The following is a 13,574-nucleotide window of genomic DNA, read 5'->3' as shown; positions in this document are numbered from 1 at the left end:
GAGCCATCTCTCCAGTCCTGTTCCTTCTTTTTATTTATTTACTTTTGTGGTTTTCGAGGTAGTGTCTCACTGTAGCTCAGGCTGACTTGGAATTCACTATGTAGTCTCAGGGTGGCCTTGAACTCACGATGATCCTCCTACCTCTGCCTCCCAAGTGCTGGAATTAAAGGTGTGAGCCACCACGTCTGGCTCCTTCTTTTTATTTTTAAAAATCTTCTCTCTTCCATTGTTTAAAATTTTTTTTTTTTTATTTGAGAGAGAAAGAAGCAGGAGAGACAGGGAGGGAGAATGGGTGCGCCAGGACCTCTAGTCACTGCAAACAGACTCTAGATGCATGCACCACCTTGTGCATCTGGTTTATGTAGGCACTGGGGAATTGAACCTGGGTCCTTAGGATTTGCAGGCAAGCACCTTAACGGCTAAGCCATCTCTCCAGTCCCCTTTCCCTTTTCTTTTGCTACCAGGAAACTCATGGTTAGACCTTAATTGCAAGTAATATCCTTATCTTGTTATTTTCTGTACAGTTCATTCCCTTCCCAAATATATACCTATTAATAAGTTTTTTTGTTCATTTTTTAAAATTTATTTATTTGAGAGTGACAGACAGAAAGAAAGACAGATAGAGGGAGAGAGAGAGAATGGGCGCGCCAGGGCTTCCAGCCACTGCAAACGAACTCCAGACGCGTGCGCCCCCTGGTGCATCTGGCTAACGTGGGACCTGGAGAACCGAGCCTCGAACCGGGGTCCTTAGGCTTCATAGGCAAGCGCTTAACCGCTAAGCCATCTCTCCAGCCCAATATATACCTATTAATATGTTTTTATCATATCTTTTTTGAGTGTGCTGAGAATTGAACCCAGGTTCTGTCATGCTAAACATGGGATGTATCATATATACACATTTTTAAAAGTAAGATTATTCTAACATATATACATATAGAGTAAAAAAATTAGAGTAGGTAAAATATGTGTAAAGTAGAAAAGATTCTAACTGTAGATAGATGGGTGTGTGCATGTGCAAACACATGTGTGTGATGCTAGGCATTGATCTTAGGCCTCATGTTCTGCTACTGAGTTACATACACTCCAAGCCTTAGACATATTTTTAAATTAATTGCCTTACAAATATTTCCTCTTCAGATATTACCTATGAAGCTCGTTGCAGCAGCTAATCCTTTTGGACCTGTCCTTTTGCTAACTGTATTGCCCCTTTGCTAGAAGTTTTCATCGGCAAAGATGCAACAGAAGAGTAGAATGGGTATATCTTGTAGAAGAAAAGATAAGACATTCAGAGTTTTTTACATGATGTTCAGGTTAAGATAGAATTATGTCCTTGTGAGCTGATTTCAGGTGAGGGGACAATTTAAATGACCAATATAAGTTCCTTAAGGGTTTATGAACTTAGGGTAGTAGTCCTGTTCTCATATTTGACATCTTGTACCTAAAAAGAAAATAACTGAAAACATAGTTTTATCTATTTTGTTTTTAACTAAAATCTATCTGAAAGGAGAGAAAATTGCACACTTTTCACAGTTGGTTCACTCTTCATGCAGTGAACATTTATTGCGTGCACAAGTGCCAGATAGATACTAGGCTTATGTGAAGATCATGCAGACCTAAAAAGAATAGTTCCTGCCATCAAATGGTTTATTTGCTAATGTATATGTGTGTATGTATGTGTGCGTGTGTGTGTGTGTGTGTATATATATATATATATATATATGCATATGTATACAGTATGTATCTATATGTTACTGTATAATGTCACTATTTATTCAAAGGGTACCTAAAATCAAGATTTGGGAATGAGGGTTGTTATTGAAGTAACACATCTGGTGGAGGTGTAATCCCTGCTGAATTTTCTGGGAATTAGGTACATATAGCTGCATTTTATTTATTTATTTATTTATTTATTTATTTATTTATTTATTTATTTATTTTTGAGGTAGGGTCTTGCTGTAGCCCAGGCTGACCTGGTTTTCACTATATAGTCTTGGGCTGGCCTTGAACTCACAGTGATCCTCCTATGTCTGCCTTCCAAGTGCTGGGATTAAAGGCATGTGCCACCACACCCAGGTATGTATGTATGTATGTATGTATGTATGTATGTATGTATGTATGTATTTTGAGGTAGAGTCTTGCTGTAGCCCAGGTTGACCTGGAATTCCCTATGATGTCTCTGCCTAGCCTCAAACTCACAGTGATCCTCCTACCTCTCTGCCTCCCTAGTGCTGAGATTAAAGTCATGTACTATCATGCCTGGATGCAGCTGCATTTAGACAATACACAACCTGTAAAGACACAAAAGCAAGAAAAAGGTGGTCGTGAATTCAAAGGCCAGTGTGTCAGTGTGGCTGGTGCACAGGTGCTAGGTCAAGGGAGAGGAAACCAGGCCCAGTCATGAAATGTGGATTTTTACTGTAACGATGGCTGGTTGTAGTTACAGGAATTATTAGTCTTATTTTTTGCTTTAGAAAGATGATTTTAGGAGTGTGGTGGGGGTTAAAATGGAATTAGGAAGATGAGTGTCCATTCTTGCTATAACAGCCATGTTGAATAGAGCTATTACAGGAGTGAAGTCTGCAGGATGTAGTGACTTAGAAGGGGGCAGGGTCAGGTGAGAAGATGAGTTTGTTTGAGGTGACTGACTCCCAGGCTTCTGGTTGCTTGGACACATCAGCACCATTTAGTAATAAAAGATACTGAAAGCATAGGGAATGGAGACTCTATGTAACAACACAGAGGCTGATATGTGTCTGAGATATGTACCTACGTAGGACATAGTAACTGCAGTGAGCATCCTGGTTACAGAGAGCTGCACTTAGTGAGCGGTTCTTGGCTGGAAAGAAAGGCTTAATCATGTGGGACTTGCATGTTCATTTTAAAACTATGTAAAGAGCCATTTAATTATAAACATGTTCCAATAATTCTGTCTAATATAATGCATATTTCATTTGAAGTATCTGTTTTGAGAGAAACAGAGAGAGAGAAGAGAAAGAATGGGGGCTGCTAGGGCCTTTCAGTTGCTGCAAATGAACTCCAGGGGCATGCTCCCCCTTGTGTGCATGTGCGACATTGCATGCCTACATCACTTTTGTAGCTATATGTGGGACCTGAAGATTTGAACAAGCATTCTTAGGCTTTGCAGACAAGCACCTTAACCACACTAAGCCATCTCTCCAGCCCCGAAATAACTTTTTTTTTGGTTTTTCAAGGTGGGATCTCACTCTAGTTCAGGCTGACCTGGAATTCACTTTGTAGTCTCAGGGTTGCCTCAAACTCATGACAATCTTTCTACCTCTGCCTCCAGAGTGCTGGAATTAAAGGTGTGTGCCACCATGCTGGCTTGAAGTAACCTTTTCTATGTGGTTATGACAAGTTATATTTCTAAGCTGTACCCTCAGCCATGAAATGGCTTTTAAAAATATATATATTTTATTTATTTATTTGAGAGAGAAAGAGTGTGAGAGAGAATGGGTGCTCCAGGGCCTCTAGCCACTGCAGATGAACCCCAGATGCATGTGCTCCCTTGTGCATCTGGCTCACATGGGTCCTGGAGAGTTGAACCATGATCCTTTGGCTTTGTAGGCCAACGCCTTAACCATTAAGCCATCTCTCCAGCCCATGAAATTATGTTCTCTGCATTCCCACTCAGTATAAAGTCCCACAGATAAATGGTAGCAGTATTGATCTAGTTAAGAATGAGATAGTTGTACCAGAAAAATGAATAGTAGTAGTAAACAGCTACAGCAATACTAGTGGTAGAATTATATGGATTCCACAGATTGAATCCTTTGGTGTGCAGTTTACACCTGGCACATCAACCAGTGAGCTATAATTGGCAGCAGAGGAAACAGACAACATAGGCTGGCACTAAAGAGTATCTACCTCACAGGAATGAAATGAAGATTAAGTAGGTTGATATTTGCTAGTTTCTTAGGGAAGCACCTGACACATGGGCAAGACTTCATTAATGTCTGTCAACTAAATAAATAAATGAGTAACATACACCTTTGCCTCTCAGAAGAGTTGTTAGAAGGCCAGTAAATCAGTGGTTTCTGTATTCTCTTGTTCCCTCCATACTCAGCAGTGATATATCAAGTGGCATTTCTCTTCACAGCCAAGTCATCATTGAAACACCAAACAACTCAGAAGGTATGACAGGGAGAATAAATATTAGAGAGAAAATAGATAATTCTTGCTCATAAGTTTCTTGAATTATTTACCATTACTTAAAATTTTTTCTCCACTCTTTTAAAAATTTTATATATTTATTCATTTTTTTGAAAGAGAAAAAGGGAGAGAGAGAGGGAAGGAGGAGAGAGAGAAAAAGAGAGAGAGAGAGAGCTGCTGAAAATGAATTCCAGACCACCTTGTGCATCTGGCTTTACATGGTACTGAGGAATTAAACCTGGGTCATTAGGCTTTGCAGGCAAGAGCCTTAAGTGCTGAGCTGTCTCTCCAGCCCTGCCATTACTTTTGAATTTGATGTAAAAACAGAATACTTTTTTTTTTTTTTTTTTTTTTTTTTGAGGTAGGGTCTTGCTCTAGCCCAGGCTGACCTGGAATTCACCATGTAGTCTCAGGGTGGCCTCAAACTCATGGTGATCCTGCTACCTCTGCCTTCCAAGTGCTGGGATTAAAGGCATGTGCCTCCATGCCCGGCTCAAAACCGGATACCTTTTGTGACTCATTCAGACCCTTTAAATTATAAGACTCTGTGTTGTGAGGAATATCTTATGTAATAATTGACTTTGTAGTTATAGCAATCAAATATTTTACAAGACAAATAGGCATTAGATCAAAATTTATGATGTAATACTCAAAGGCAGGAATAGTAGTCAGAGAAAAATAAGTATAAAGGCTACAAAAAAAGAAAGCAAATCTTGATCATATGCATTAGAGTTTTTTAAAAAAAGGAGCACAAATACTTTTCATTACAAAATCAGTGAAGGAAATGAGAACATGTTATACATTAGTTAGTGTTGAGAAGCTAGTTTACATAAATTGTAGGCACATTACTAAAAAAAGATTAAAAAAATCTATGATGTTGTATAAAACTTTTTCCCTGGGGAGGCATGAACACCTCTGATCATCCCAGGTAGGACTCAGATGACGCACAAAACCACTTTTGGTGAGCCAGTGAGTTTGTCAGGGACACTCTGCAGAGCAGGGTGAGGAGCAAGGGTGACTCAAAGTCAGCTGCATCGGTGCAGAGCCCACCCCGCATAGGCAACAACTCAGGAAAGCTGTTTCTCTGGCACGCACAGCACAACCTGCAGGCCGGTCTGCTGGTGGGAGTCTCCGGTACACTCAGGACTTACGGGCAGCTGGGTAGATGGGAGTCTCTTTCCAAGCAGTTGTTTAACCTTAATGTATTTTAGGGTGATTATCCTCAGCTTCCTTCCTCCCACCCGCCTCCCCCCCCCCCAGGAAGGAATGTTTTAATTGCTACACAACAGTAGTCAGAGTCTGCCACTCAACAGTTGTTTACCTCTCCTATAATCTTGCAGAGAGGTCCTGTGACCTTTCAAATTTCAGCTTTCCCAGACTTGAGCTGAGTCTCCTGAACTCCCTCCTTCTTTCAGGCAGAAGTATTTCAATTCAGAGAAATTTACTTTGCAACATATGAAAATAAGGCTGATATATGATCATAATTTTATTATAATAGAATAATGCTTATAATCAGAAAACCCAAGTAGATAGTAGTTTCTGGGATAGATATCCATGTTTAAATAGGGTTAGCTGAATATACAGAACTATGCTAAGTAATCTGAGGAATAGAAAAGAAGCTTAAGACATACATATGCTCTCCTCTATAGATGGCTATTTACGGAGAAGATCACATATTTACCCTATAAAACAAACTGGAGAAGCAGATGACACGGCATGTCCGGGATGGCTGCTGTGCTTTTCTTCATATCTGACCACTTCTCAGGGGTTCCATTTACAGCATGATCCAAGTAAATGGCATCCTTTGGACTTGTGCACAGCACAGTCTGCATAGCCATACATGATGGGCGTGGGAACTACTAAAAATCTTCATTTTACTTACTCACTTCCAGAGAGTAAGTTGGGCAAACAGTAAAATGACTTACTATTCAGCTTAGCGTAAAGGTAATCAGAATCTTAACTTGTCTTGCAGTCAAATTTGAACTAGTCACAATCAACTTTACTAGCTTTATCTCATCCCACACCATCCTTCCACCATCTCATATTTCAGGTCAGTGTGAATTTATTGAGTTCCTCAATCTGCAATAGTCATGCATCCCTTGTCCTGGCCAAAAACATGGCAACTTTACAGATTCAGTCTTATAAATATCCCCTTAGGCAATTCACCTTTTCTTTCTGCGTAGTCTCAATCCTGGCTGTGCTCCTCACATGGCTTTCTCCTTGATGGTCCTCCCTCCCTGCTGTACTTTGCCATCTTCCCCATTCCAAAGAGTGATACTTCTTTACAGACTGAAAACTTGATAGTGTTTCTGCATTAATGCTCAGTAAAGTTCAAAATACTTAAAATAGTCTGCTGAACACTTCAGAACTTTCTTTTGTTATGGTTTGAGACTTTTTTTTTTTTTTTTTGAGGTAGGGTCTCACTCTAGCTCAGGCTGACCTGGAATTCACTATGTAGTCTCAGGGTGGCCTTGAACTCTTGACGATCCTCCTACCTCTGCCTCCTGAGTGCTGGGATTAAAGGCTGGTGCCACCACGCCCAGCTTCCTTAATTTTTAAAATTGGGAACCTTATATGAACATACTATAATTTGATTATGTTTCTATCCCATTAGCCTCTTTTTGTCTCCAATCCCCTGCTCCCATTCCACTAAGGACTCTCCTCTTTCATGGTAGTCCTTCCTCTATTTTGTTGCCTCATTCCATTTGTCCTCTTCCATCCTCCATGTGAAAATGATTATGGGCTCAGAACAGTGCGGGTCTTGCAGGTTGTATCAGCAATTACTGTGGGTCACAAACACACCAGCTGGTTCAGGTGGGGAGGATAGTGTCCCACAGTGCACCTTCCCATCCTGTGGTTCCCACACTCTCCTCCTTCTTTCCCACTGTTAACAGAGCCTTGGAGAGCATGAGGAATCTCCTTTAGTGCTGAGATCTGGACAGCCTCTTATTTTTCTCTTTGAGGAACTTTGAGTCTCCTCAGTGTCTACTGGCATCTCCACAGAGAAGGTTCTCTGGTTAGCAGTTACAATAGCACTCATATTTAATATGCCATCTCCTCTGCAGTGTTCCTTGGGTCCTAGTGTGATAGATGACTCATCCATTGCTAGGCACTCAGCTTTCTCTTTTTTATGTCATTTTGATGAGTCTTGGGATTCCACATTATTCACTGCCATCTGTAAAAACATTCTCCAACCAAAAGTGAGAACAGCATTATAAAGGGTTTAAACATGCACATTTATAAGTCTGTTTGATAGGCATAAAATCTCTGTTTAGTGAGAGGGTAGTGGAGGTTTCCCTCTGGGGTCTATGATCTTCTAAGGTATAGGGTTTTGGCTCGGTGCCAGGCATGAATCCCCTTCCACTGGGTAGGCCTTATATCCAATCAGAGCAAGTGATTACCTCTATAACTTAGGTGTCACTATTGTAGCTGTGGGCTGGTTGATTTTTTTAAGCTTATTTTTATTTATTTATTTGAGGGGGGGGAGCGAGAGCGCACCAGGGCCTCCAGCCACTGCAGACACACTCTAGACACATGTGCCCCCATGCGCATCTATTTTACATGGGTCCTGGGGAATTGAACCAAGGTCCTTTGGCTTTGCAGGCAAATGCCTTAACTGCTAGCCATTTCTCAAGCCCAGGTTGATTTTTTTGCTTGCAGGATCAACTACTTTTCAGACCATAGATGATCCTAGCACTATGTCAGCTAGCCTGCAAGTAGATGGTTTCCATCTTAGTTAAAGCTTGACTTCTCAATGTCTTGTGTCTTTAGCCTGTGGTATCTTTAGTATTAGAGTCATACTATCTAGTTCTGGAGGGTAACCTAGGGCTTTGTCAATGGCCTGTACTGTTTTGGCCTAAGAACAGCTCTCTGTGGGAAGAGGATGTGGCCCATCTCAGGCACTGGGGTTTACCTGTAGCAATCTACAGATTCAGGGTAAAGCTTTCTCCACCCCAGCAAACTAGTTCTCTCTTTTAAAGAAGTTAAATGTTTTAATTGGCCAATGAAGAAGTTAGCTTCTATAGTGTTTGTTCATTCTGACTTTTGTTTTGTGTATCCCTTGCCCCTTCCTCTCTCCTTGTTTATCATGTAGATCTTTTTCTCCAGCCTGTTGCCTACCTTCTTGCATTGTAGTTACCTTGAATTCTCAGGACTTTTAGATGCATCAAACTCTTTTTGCTTTTAAGCTTCAACAATCTGGTTCTTTCCAGCCAGAGCATTCTCCAGCCTTTGTACTCTAATGCTTTGAGCATGTTGTGTGCCTGAGACCCTCAGATACAAGTTTTCATGTTTCCTGGGTTACCTTTCCATGTCCTTCACAGCATGCTTTGTTGCACATGTGATGAGTACCGTCTGGTCTAGTAGCACACATGATGTGTTGGGATTATCTGTATAAACTCCTTGAGGACAGGACAATTATTTCTAGTACACTGATAATTTTTCACAGATATTTCTCAAATGAATTACTTATTTCAGCTGGGTATGGTGGCACACACCTATAATCCCAGCACTGGGGAGGTAGACACTGGAGGATCATGAATTTGGGCCCATTCTGGGCTTTATAACAAGATCTTATCTCAAACAAAACAAAAGAAAAAAAAAGACATTAAAGCCAATAAATCTTACCATAGTAATTCTAAAATGTATGGTTAAAAAAGGCTCAATTTGGCTAGAGAGATTGCTAAGTGGCTAATGCACTTGCCTGCAAATCCTAATGGCCTGCTTTCGATCCCCCACGTAAAGCCAGGTACACAAGTAGTACATGTATCTGGAGTTCACTTGCGTGCTTGAGCCCCTAGCATACCCGTTCTGTCTTTCTCTCTCTCCTTCCCATTTTCCTTCTCTCTCTCAAATAAGAAAAAATATTTTTAAAAGGCACAATCCATGGGATCATGGGACCTTAAATATTTAATCACAATGGAATATATTAATGGGTTATTCACTAATAAAATATGCAGACTGATTTCTTTGGTAAGTACTTGATGGTTTTTGTCAAGAATTTGGTGATACTTACTTTGTCCCAAGTAGTCTTCTTAGCACTTCACAAATTTCAACTATTCCCACAACTTTACTTGTCCTTGTCACCATTTTACCTATGAGAAAACAGCCAAACAGATACTAAGTAACTTTGTCCAGGTTTCCCAGGTAGGTAATTAATGGTAGCGCCCACATCTAAACAGTCTCCCTGTAGAGTCCTGCTTTTAAGTACCTCACTGTGTTCCCTCCCAATGTAAGAGTCAGGTAGCAAGCAAGAAGGATTCCTATTCTAAAGCATGATGATTTTTAAAAACTTGTTATTGATGACCTCCATAAATGTAGACAATATACCATGATCATAATTCCCACCCACCACCTTCCCTTTTCTCTCACCCCTACCCCCAATCCGCTGAATCCTTTCTCCTTTCCACTAGTCTTCTGTTTGATGTGTATGATGGTTTTTAAAATTAAGTAATTTATTTTTAATGTTTATTATTATTAACAACATGTTTTGTATGGATACATCATATATTGTTACCAACTTTTCCCTCCTCCCTGTCCCTATTTTGTAGGGGAGGCCTCCTCAGTAGGGTTGCTGGTATTCCCTGTGGGGTTGTGGGTTATGCATTGTAAGAGCAGCAGCCAGTTATTGGGGAGAGGCAGTGCCTATGGGCATGTCATCCCAACCTGTGACTCTTACAATCTTTCCATTCCCTCTTCCACAAAACTCCCTGAGCCTTGGTGGGTTTTAATCATATTCTCATTATACTTGTAAGAACCTGAGTCAAATGGTCCGAAAGTGGATCTTTTGCTATATTCAAAACTTGAATGAGGGTGGGAGGAATGGCTAAGATGCAAAGCTCAAGGACCCAGGTTCAATTCCCTAGTACCCACGTAAGTCAGATGCACAAGGTAGCACATGTGTCTGGAGTTTGCCTTCAGTGGCTAGAGACTCCAGTGTGCCAATTCTCTCTCCTTCTCCCTCTCTCTCTTTGTAATTAAAGAAAAAAAAAACACTCAAATGAACTGTAATAGCAATTTCATAATTAACAGCCACATAGAGTTAGATTAGAATTAAATGACACTAAATTGTACAATAGAATAGATTTTATTTTATTTTATTTTTATTGTGTTTTTTTTAATTGAAAACTAACAAATTGTCTAGTTACATTTCCCCACAAAACCACAAACTGGGTAATAACTAAGTCTCTAGGCAACATATTCAAAGCTGTGATTAAAAATTTTTAAAAAAATCCATCCCCCAAAAAATATTAAGGAAAGAAAAACCAAACCCCAGTCCTCAGGTTTAATGAGGAGAACCCAGCTACACACGAGCTAATCAAGAGCAGTGCTCTGCTTGGCTCAGGAGGCTGAACACATCCTAACAACTCCAGTCAGAGCATTAACTTCAAGTTGCCTGCTTCCAGTTTCCAACTCTTAAATAAAGATCATAGTTTTTCTATTACAAAACCCCTCTCATAAGTTGTTTTATTTACAATGGCAACTCTGAAAAGTTCACTGAAGTTAACTGGACAGTAAACCAGGCAGAAACCGCTTTATAGGAGACAGAAAAAGCCCAAGATGCCACTCTCTCCAGAGAACCCATAGCTCAGTTTTATTGAGAGTAAAGAAAGACAACTTCCACTCACACTTGAAGGAACTCCGCCTTTAACTTGGAATCTGTACTCAGACTACACATGCAAGGAGGACACTGTTATGCTAATACAGTTGATTTGCTGCTGCATTTCCCTACTGTTTGTCTAATATTAGCATCATAAACAGAGCAGTGCAACTAGTATTGGGAACAATCCTTATAGTGTTACAGTGTCAGGCACAACCTTTTATTTCTCTTCACAACACTGGTTCTCTTTGCTCACCTGGGCCACCGCCTCTTCGGTAAAGTCATATTTGATATTGAAGGTTTTGTGGATCTCCTCAGGAGTCTTCCCCTTAATCATATTAGCAATAGTCTTGCATGTAACATCCAGCAAACCTTTGATGTCTAAGTAGTTTGCAGCCAGAATAAGTTCAAAAAGTGTTCCTTGGTCAACTTTCAGGAATTCTTGGTCCCACACAGGGATATCATCAGTCCGCTTCTCTTTGTTCTCGTCATCCTCAGGAGGAGGAGGGTCTTCCTTATGGTGGGTGCACCACTGACTGACCTTTTTTAGTATTGCTGCATTAACATTTGGTAGGGGGACTGGGTCATCATCTCCTTCATCATCCATTCCCAAATCTTCCAACATGGTTTTGATGGTCACAGACTGCTTGGCAATTTCTACATCAACTTCAAATATCTCTCTATCAGAACTTTGCAACTTAATTGAAGGCATCGTGTTGGGGTCAGCACCACAAGCCAGAGGCCAACGAGGCACAGTAAGGCGTCTGCACACAGGAGAAAAAGACAGATGACAAGGCCCTAGATTTTATAATTTGTATGTTTTACCTGAGTAAAAGACAAATTTGCATTATTTAAAAATTTTATTTTATTCATATGACAGAGAGCTAGAGAGAGAAAGAGAGAATGGGTGCACCAGGACCTTCAGCCACTGTAAAAGAACTCTAGATGCATTTGCCACCTTGTGCATCTGTCTTATATGGGTCCTGAGGAATTGAACCTGGGTCCTTTGGCTTCATAGGCAAGCACCTTAACTGTTAAGCCATCTCCAGCCCTAAATTTGCATTTTAAAGCAGAAAAATGTAAATCAAAACTATGTCAGCTGCATGTGTGCTTATAGTCACAGCTATTTAGGAGGCTGAGGCAGATGGATCATGAGTTCAAGGCAAACCGGCAAACCTGAGCAACATTTGGAGATCTCTTATTTAAAAAAGGGGGGAGTGGCTGGGGATATAGCTCAGTAGTGGAGTGCTTGCCTACCACATACAAGACTCTGGGTTTGATAATTAGCACCCAAAACACAGATATAAATAAAATTAAATTGAGAAGCCATAATAAGATACCACTGAACACTCATTAGGATGAATCTAAATAATGTTGATGATGATGTGAGAATGTGGAGAAATTGAAAGAAACATTTGTGCTTTGCTGGTGAAATGCCTTTGCAAATTAGAAAACAGCATGAGAATTCCTTGAAATACTAAACAGAATTTGATCAGGCAGTTATATCCTGAGGCTATGAAAAAAGTCAGACAAAAAAAAGTCACATACAGAATAATTCCAAGTGAAATACTTGCACAGGCAAATTATACAGACAGAAAGTAGACTAGAGGTTATCAGGGCAGGGGGAGTGGAAAGGGAACTTACTGCTCTGTAGAGTATAGAGTTAGGATTGATGCAAAAGGTCTAGAAAGAAAGAGCAGCGATAGCTGCACAATATCATAAAATGTACTTTATAACACTAAAGTATAAACATGAAATAGTTAAATAGTAATAAATAAAATTAAACACAGCTATCAATGGATAATCTGGCCACAAGAAGCTCTCCTTTTTCTCCCCTCCTCTCTGTCCTTCTTTATGTGTGTGTATTCAGATGCACACATGTGGGTTGAATATGCACATGTGTGGGTAAAGGCCAAAGGATAACCTGGGGAGTTGTTCCTCAGGCTTCCTCCACCTTTTCTTTCTTTCTTCTTCTTCTTCTTCTTTTTTTTTTTTTTTAAATTTTGACAGATACAGAGAGAAAGACAGATAGAGGGAGAGAGAGAGAATGGGCGCGCCAGGGCCTCCAGCCACTGCAAACGAACTCCAGACGCGTGCGCCCCCTTGTGCATCTGGCTAACGTGGGACCTGGGGAACCGAGCCTCGAACCAGGGTCCTTAGGCTTCACAGGCAAGCACTTAACCGCTAAGCCATCTCTCCAGCCCCTCTTCTTCTTTTTTTTAATCCACCACCTTTTTAAATTTTACTTTTTTTCAGACAGGGTCTCTCACTAGCCTAGAACTAACCAAGTATGTTAGACTGGTTGTCTAGCAAGCCCCAGGGATGCACCTGTCTCTCTCCAGTGCTGAGATTACAAGTGTGTATCACCATGCCAGAACTTTTTTTACATGGGTTCTAGGAATATAACTCAGATTCTCATGCTTGCAAAGAAAGCACTTTACCAACTGAGCTATCACTCCTCCTCTTCCTTTTAAATGTATTATTATTGGTATTATTATTATTGGTTTTTAAAATATTTTTTTAAAATTTTATTTATTTATTTGAGAGCGACAGACACAGAAAGAAAGACAGATAGAGGGAGAGAGAGAGAGAATGGGCGCGCCAGGGCTTCCAGCCTCTACAAACGAACTCCAGATGCGTGCGCCCCCTTGTGCATCTGGCTAACGTGGGACCTGGGGAACCGAGCCTTGAACCGGGGTCCTTAGGCTTCACAGGCAAGTGCTTAACCGCTGCGCCATCTCTCCAGCCCTATTATTGGTTTTTCAAGGCATGGTCTTCTTCTAGCCCAAGCTATGTAGTCTCAGGG

At 40.6% G+C, this 13,574-nt stretch overlaps 2 protein-coding genes across 2 annotated transcripts in view; one reads left to right on the top strand and one right to left on the bottom strand.

The window, feature by feature from the left end:
- Spag6 (sperm associated antigen 6) overlaps positions 1–13,574 on the top strand; it is a 104,949-nt gene that overhangs the window by 7,524 nt on the left and 83,851 nt on the right. The gene's annotated exons all lie outside the window — the stretch shown is intronic.
- LOC101606223 (S-phase kinase-associated protein 1-like) lies at positions 10,955–11,480 on the bottom strand. The gene has a single exon (XM_045135329.1). It carries the CDS (start codon positions 11,478–11,480, stop codon positions 10,989–10,991), a length of 492 nt encoding a protein of 163 aa, XP_044991264.1. The 3' UTR covers positions 10,955–10,988.

This window comes from Jaculus jaculus, chromosome 15, assembly GCF_020740685.1.
Source record: "Jaculus jaculus isolate mJacJac1 chromosome 15, mJacJac1.mat.Y.cur, whole genome shotgun sequence".
NCBI classification, from domain to species: Eukaryota; Metazoa; Chordata; class Mammalia; order Rodentia; family Dipodidae; genus Jaculus; species Jaculus jaculus.
The sequence above is the reverse complement of the archived record's forward strand: the minus strand, read 5'-3'. Positions and strand labels throughout refer to the sequence as shown.

Coding starts and splice junctions, on each gene's coding strand:
- LOC101606223 (XM_045135329.1), bottom strand. CDS start 11,480: ATGCCTTCAATTAAGTTGCAAAGTTCTGATAGAGAGATATTTGAAGTT.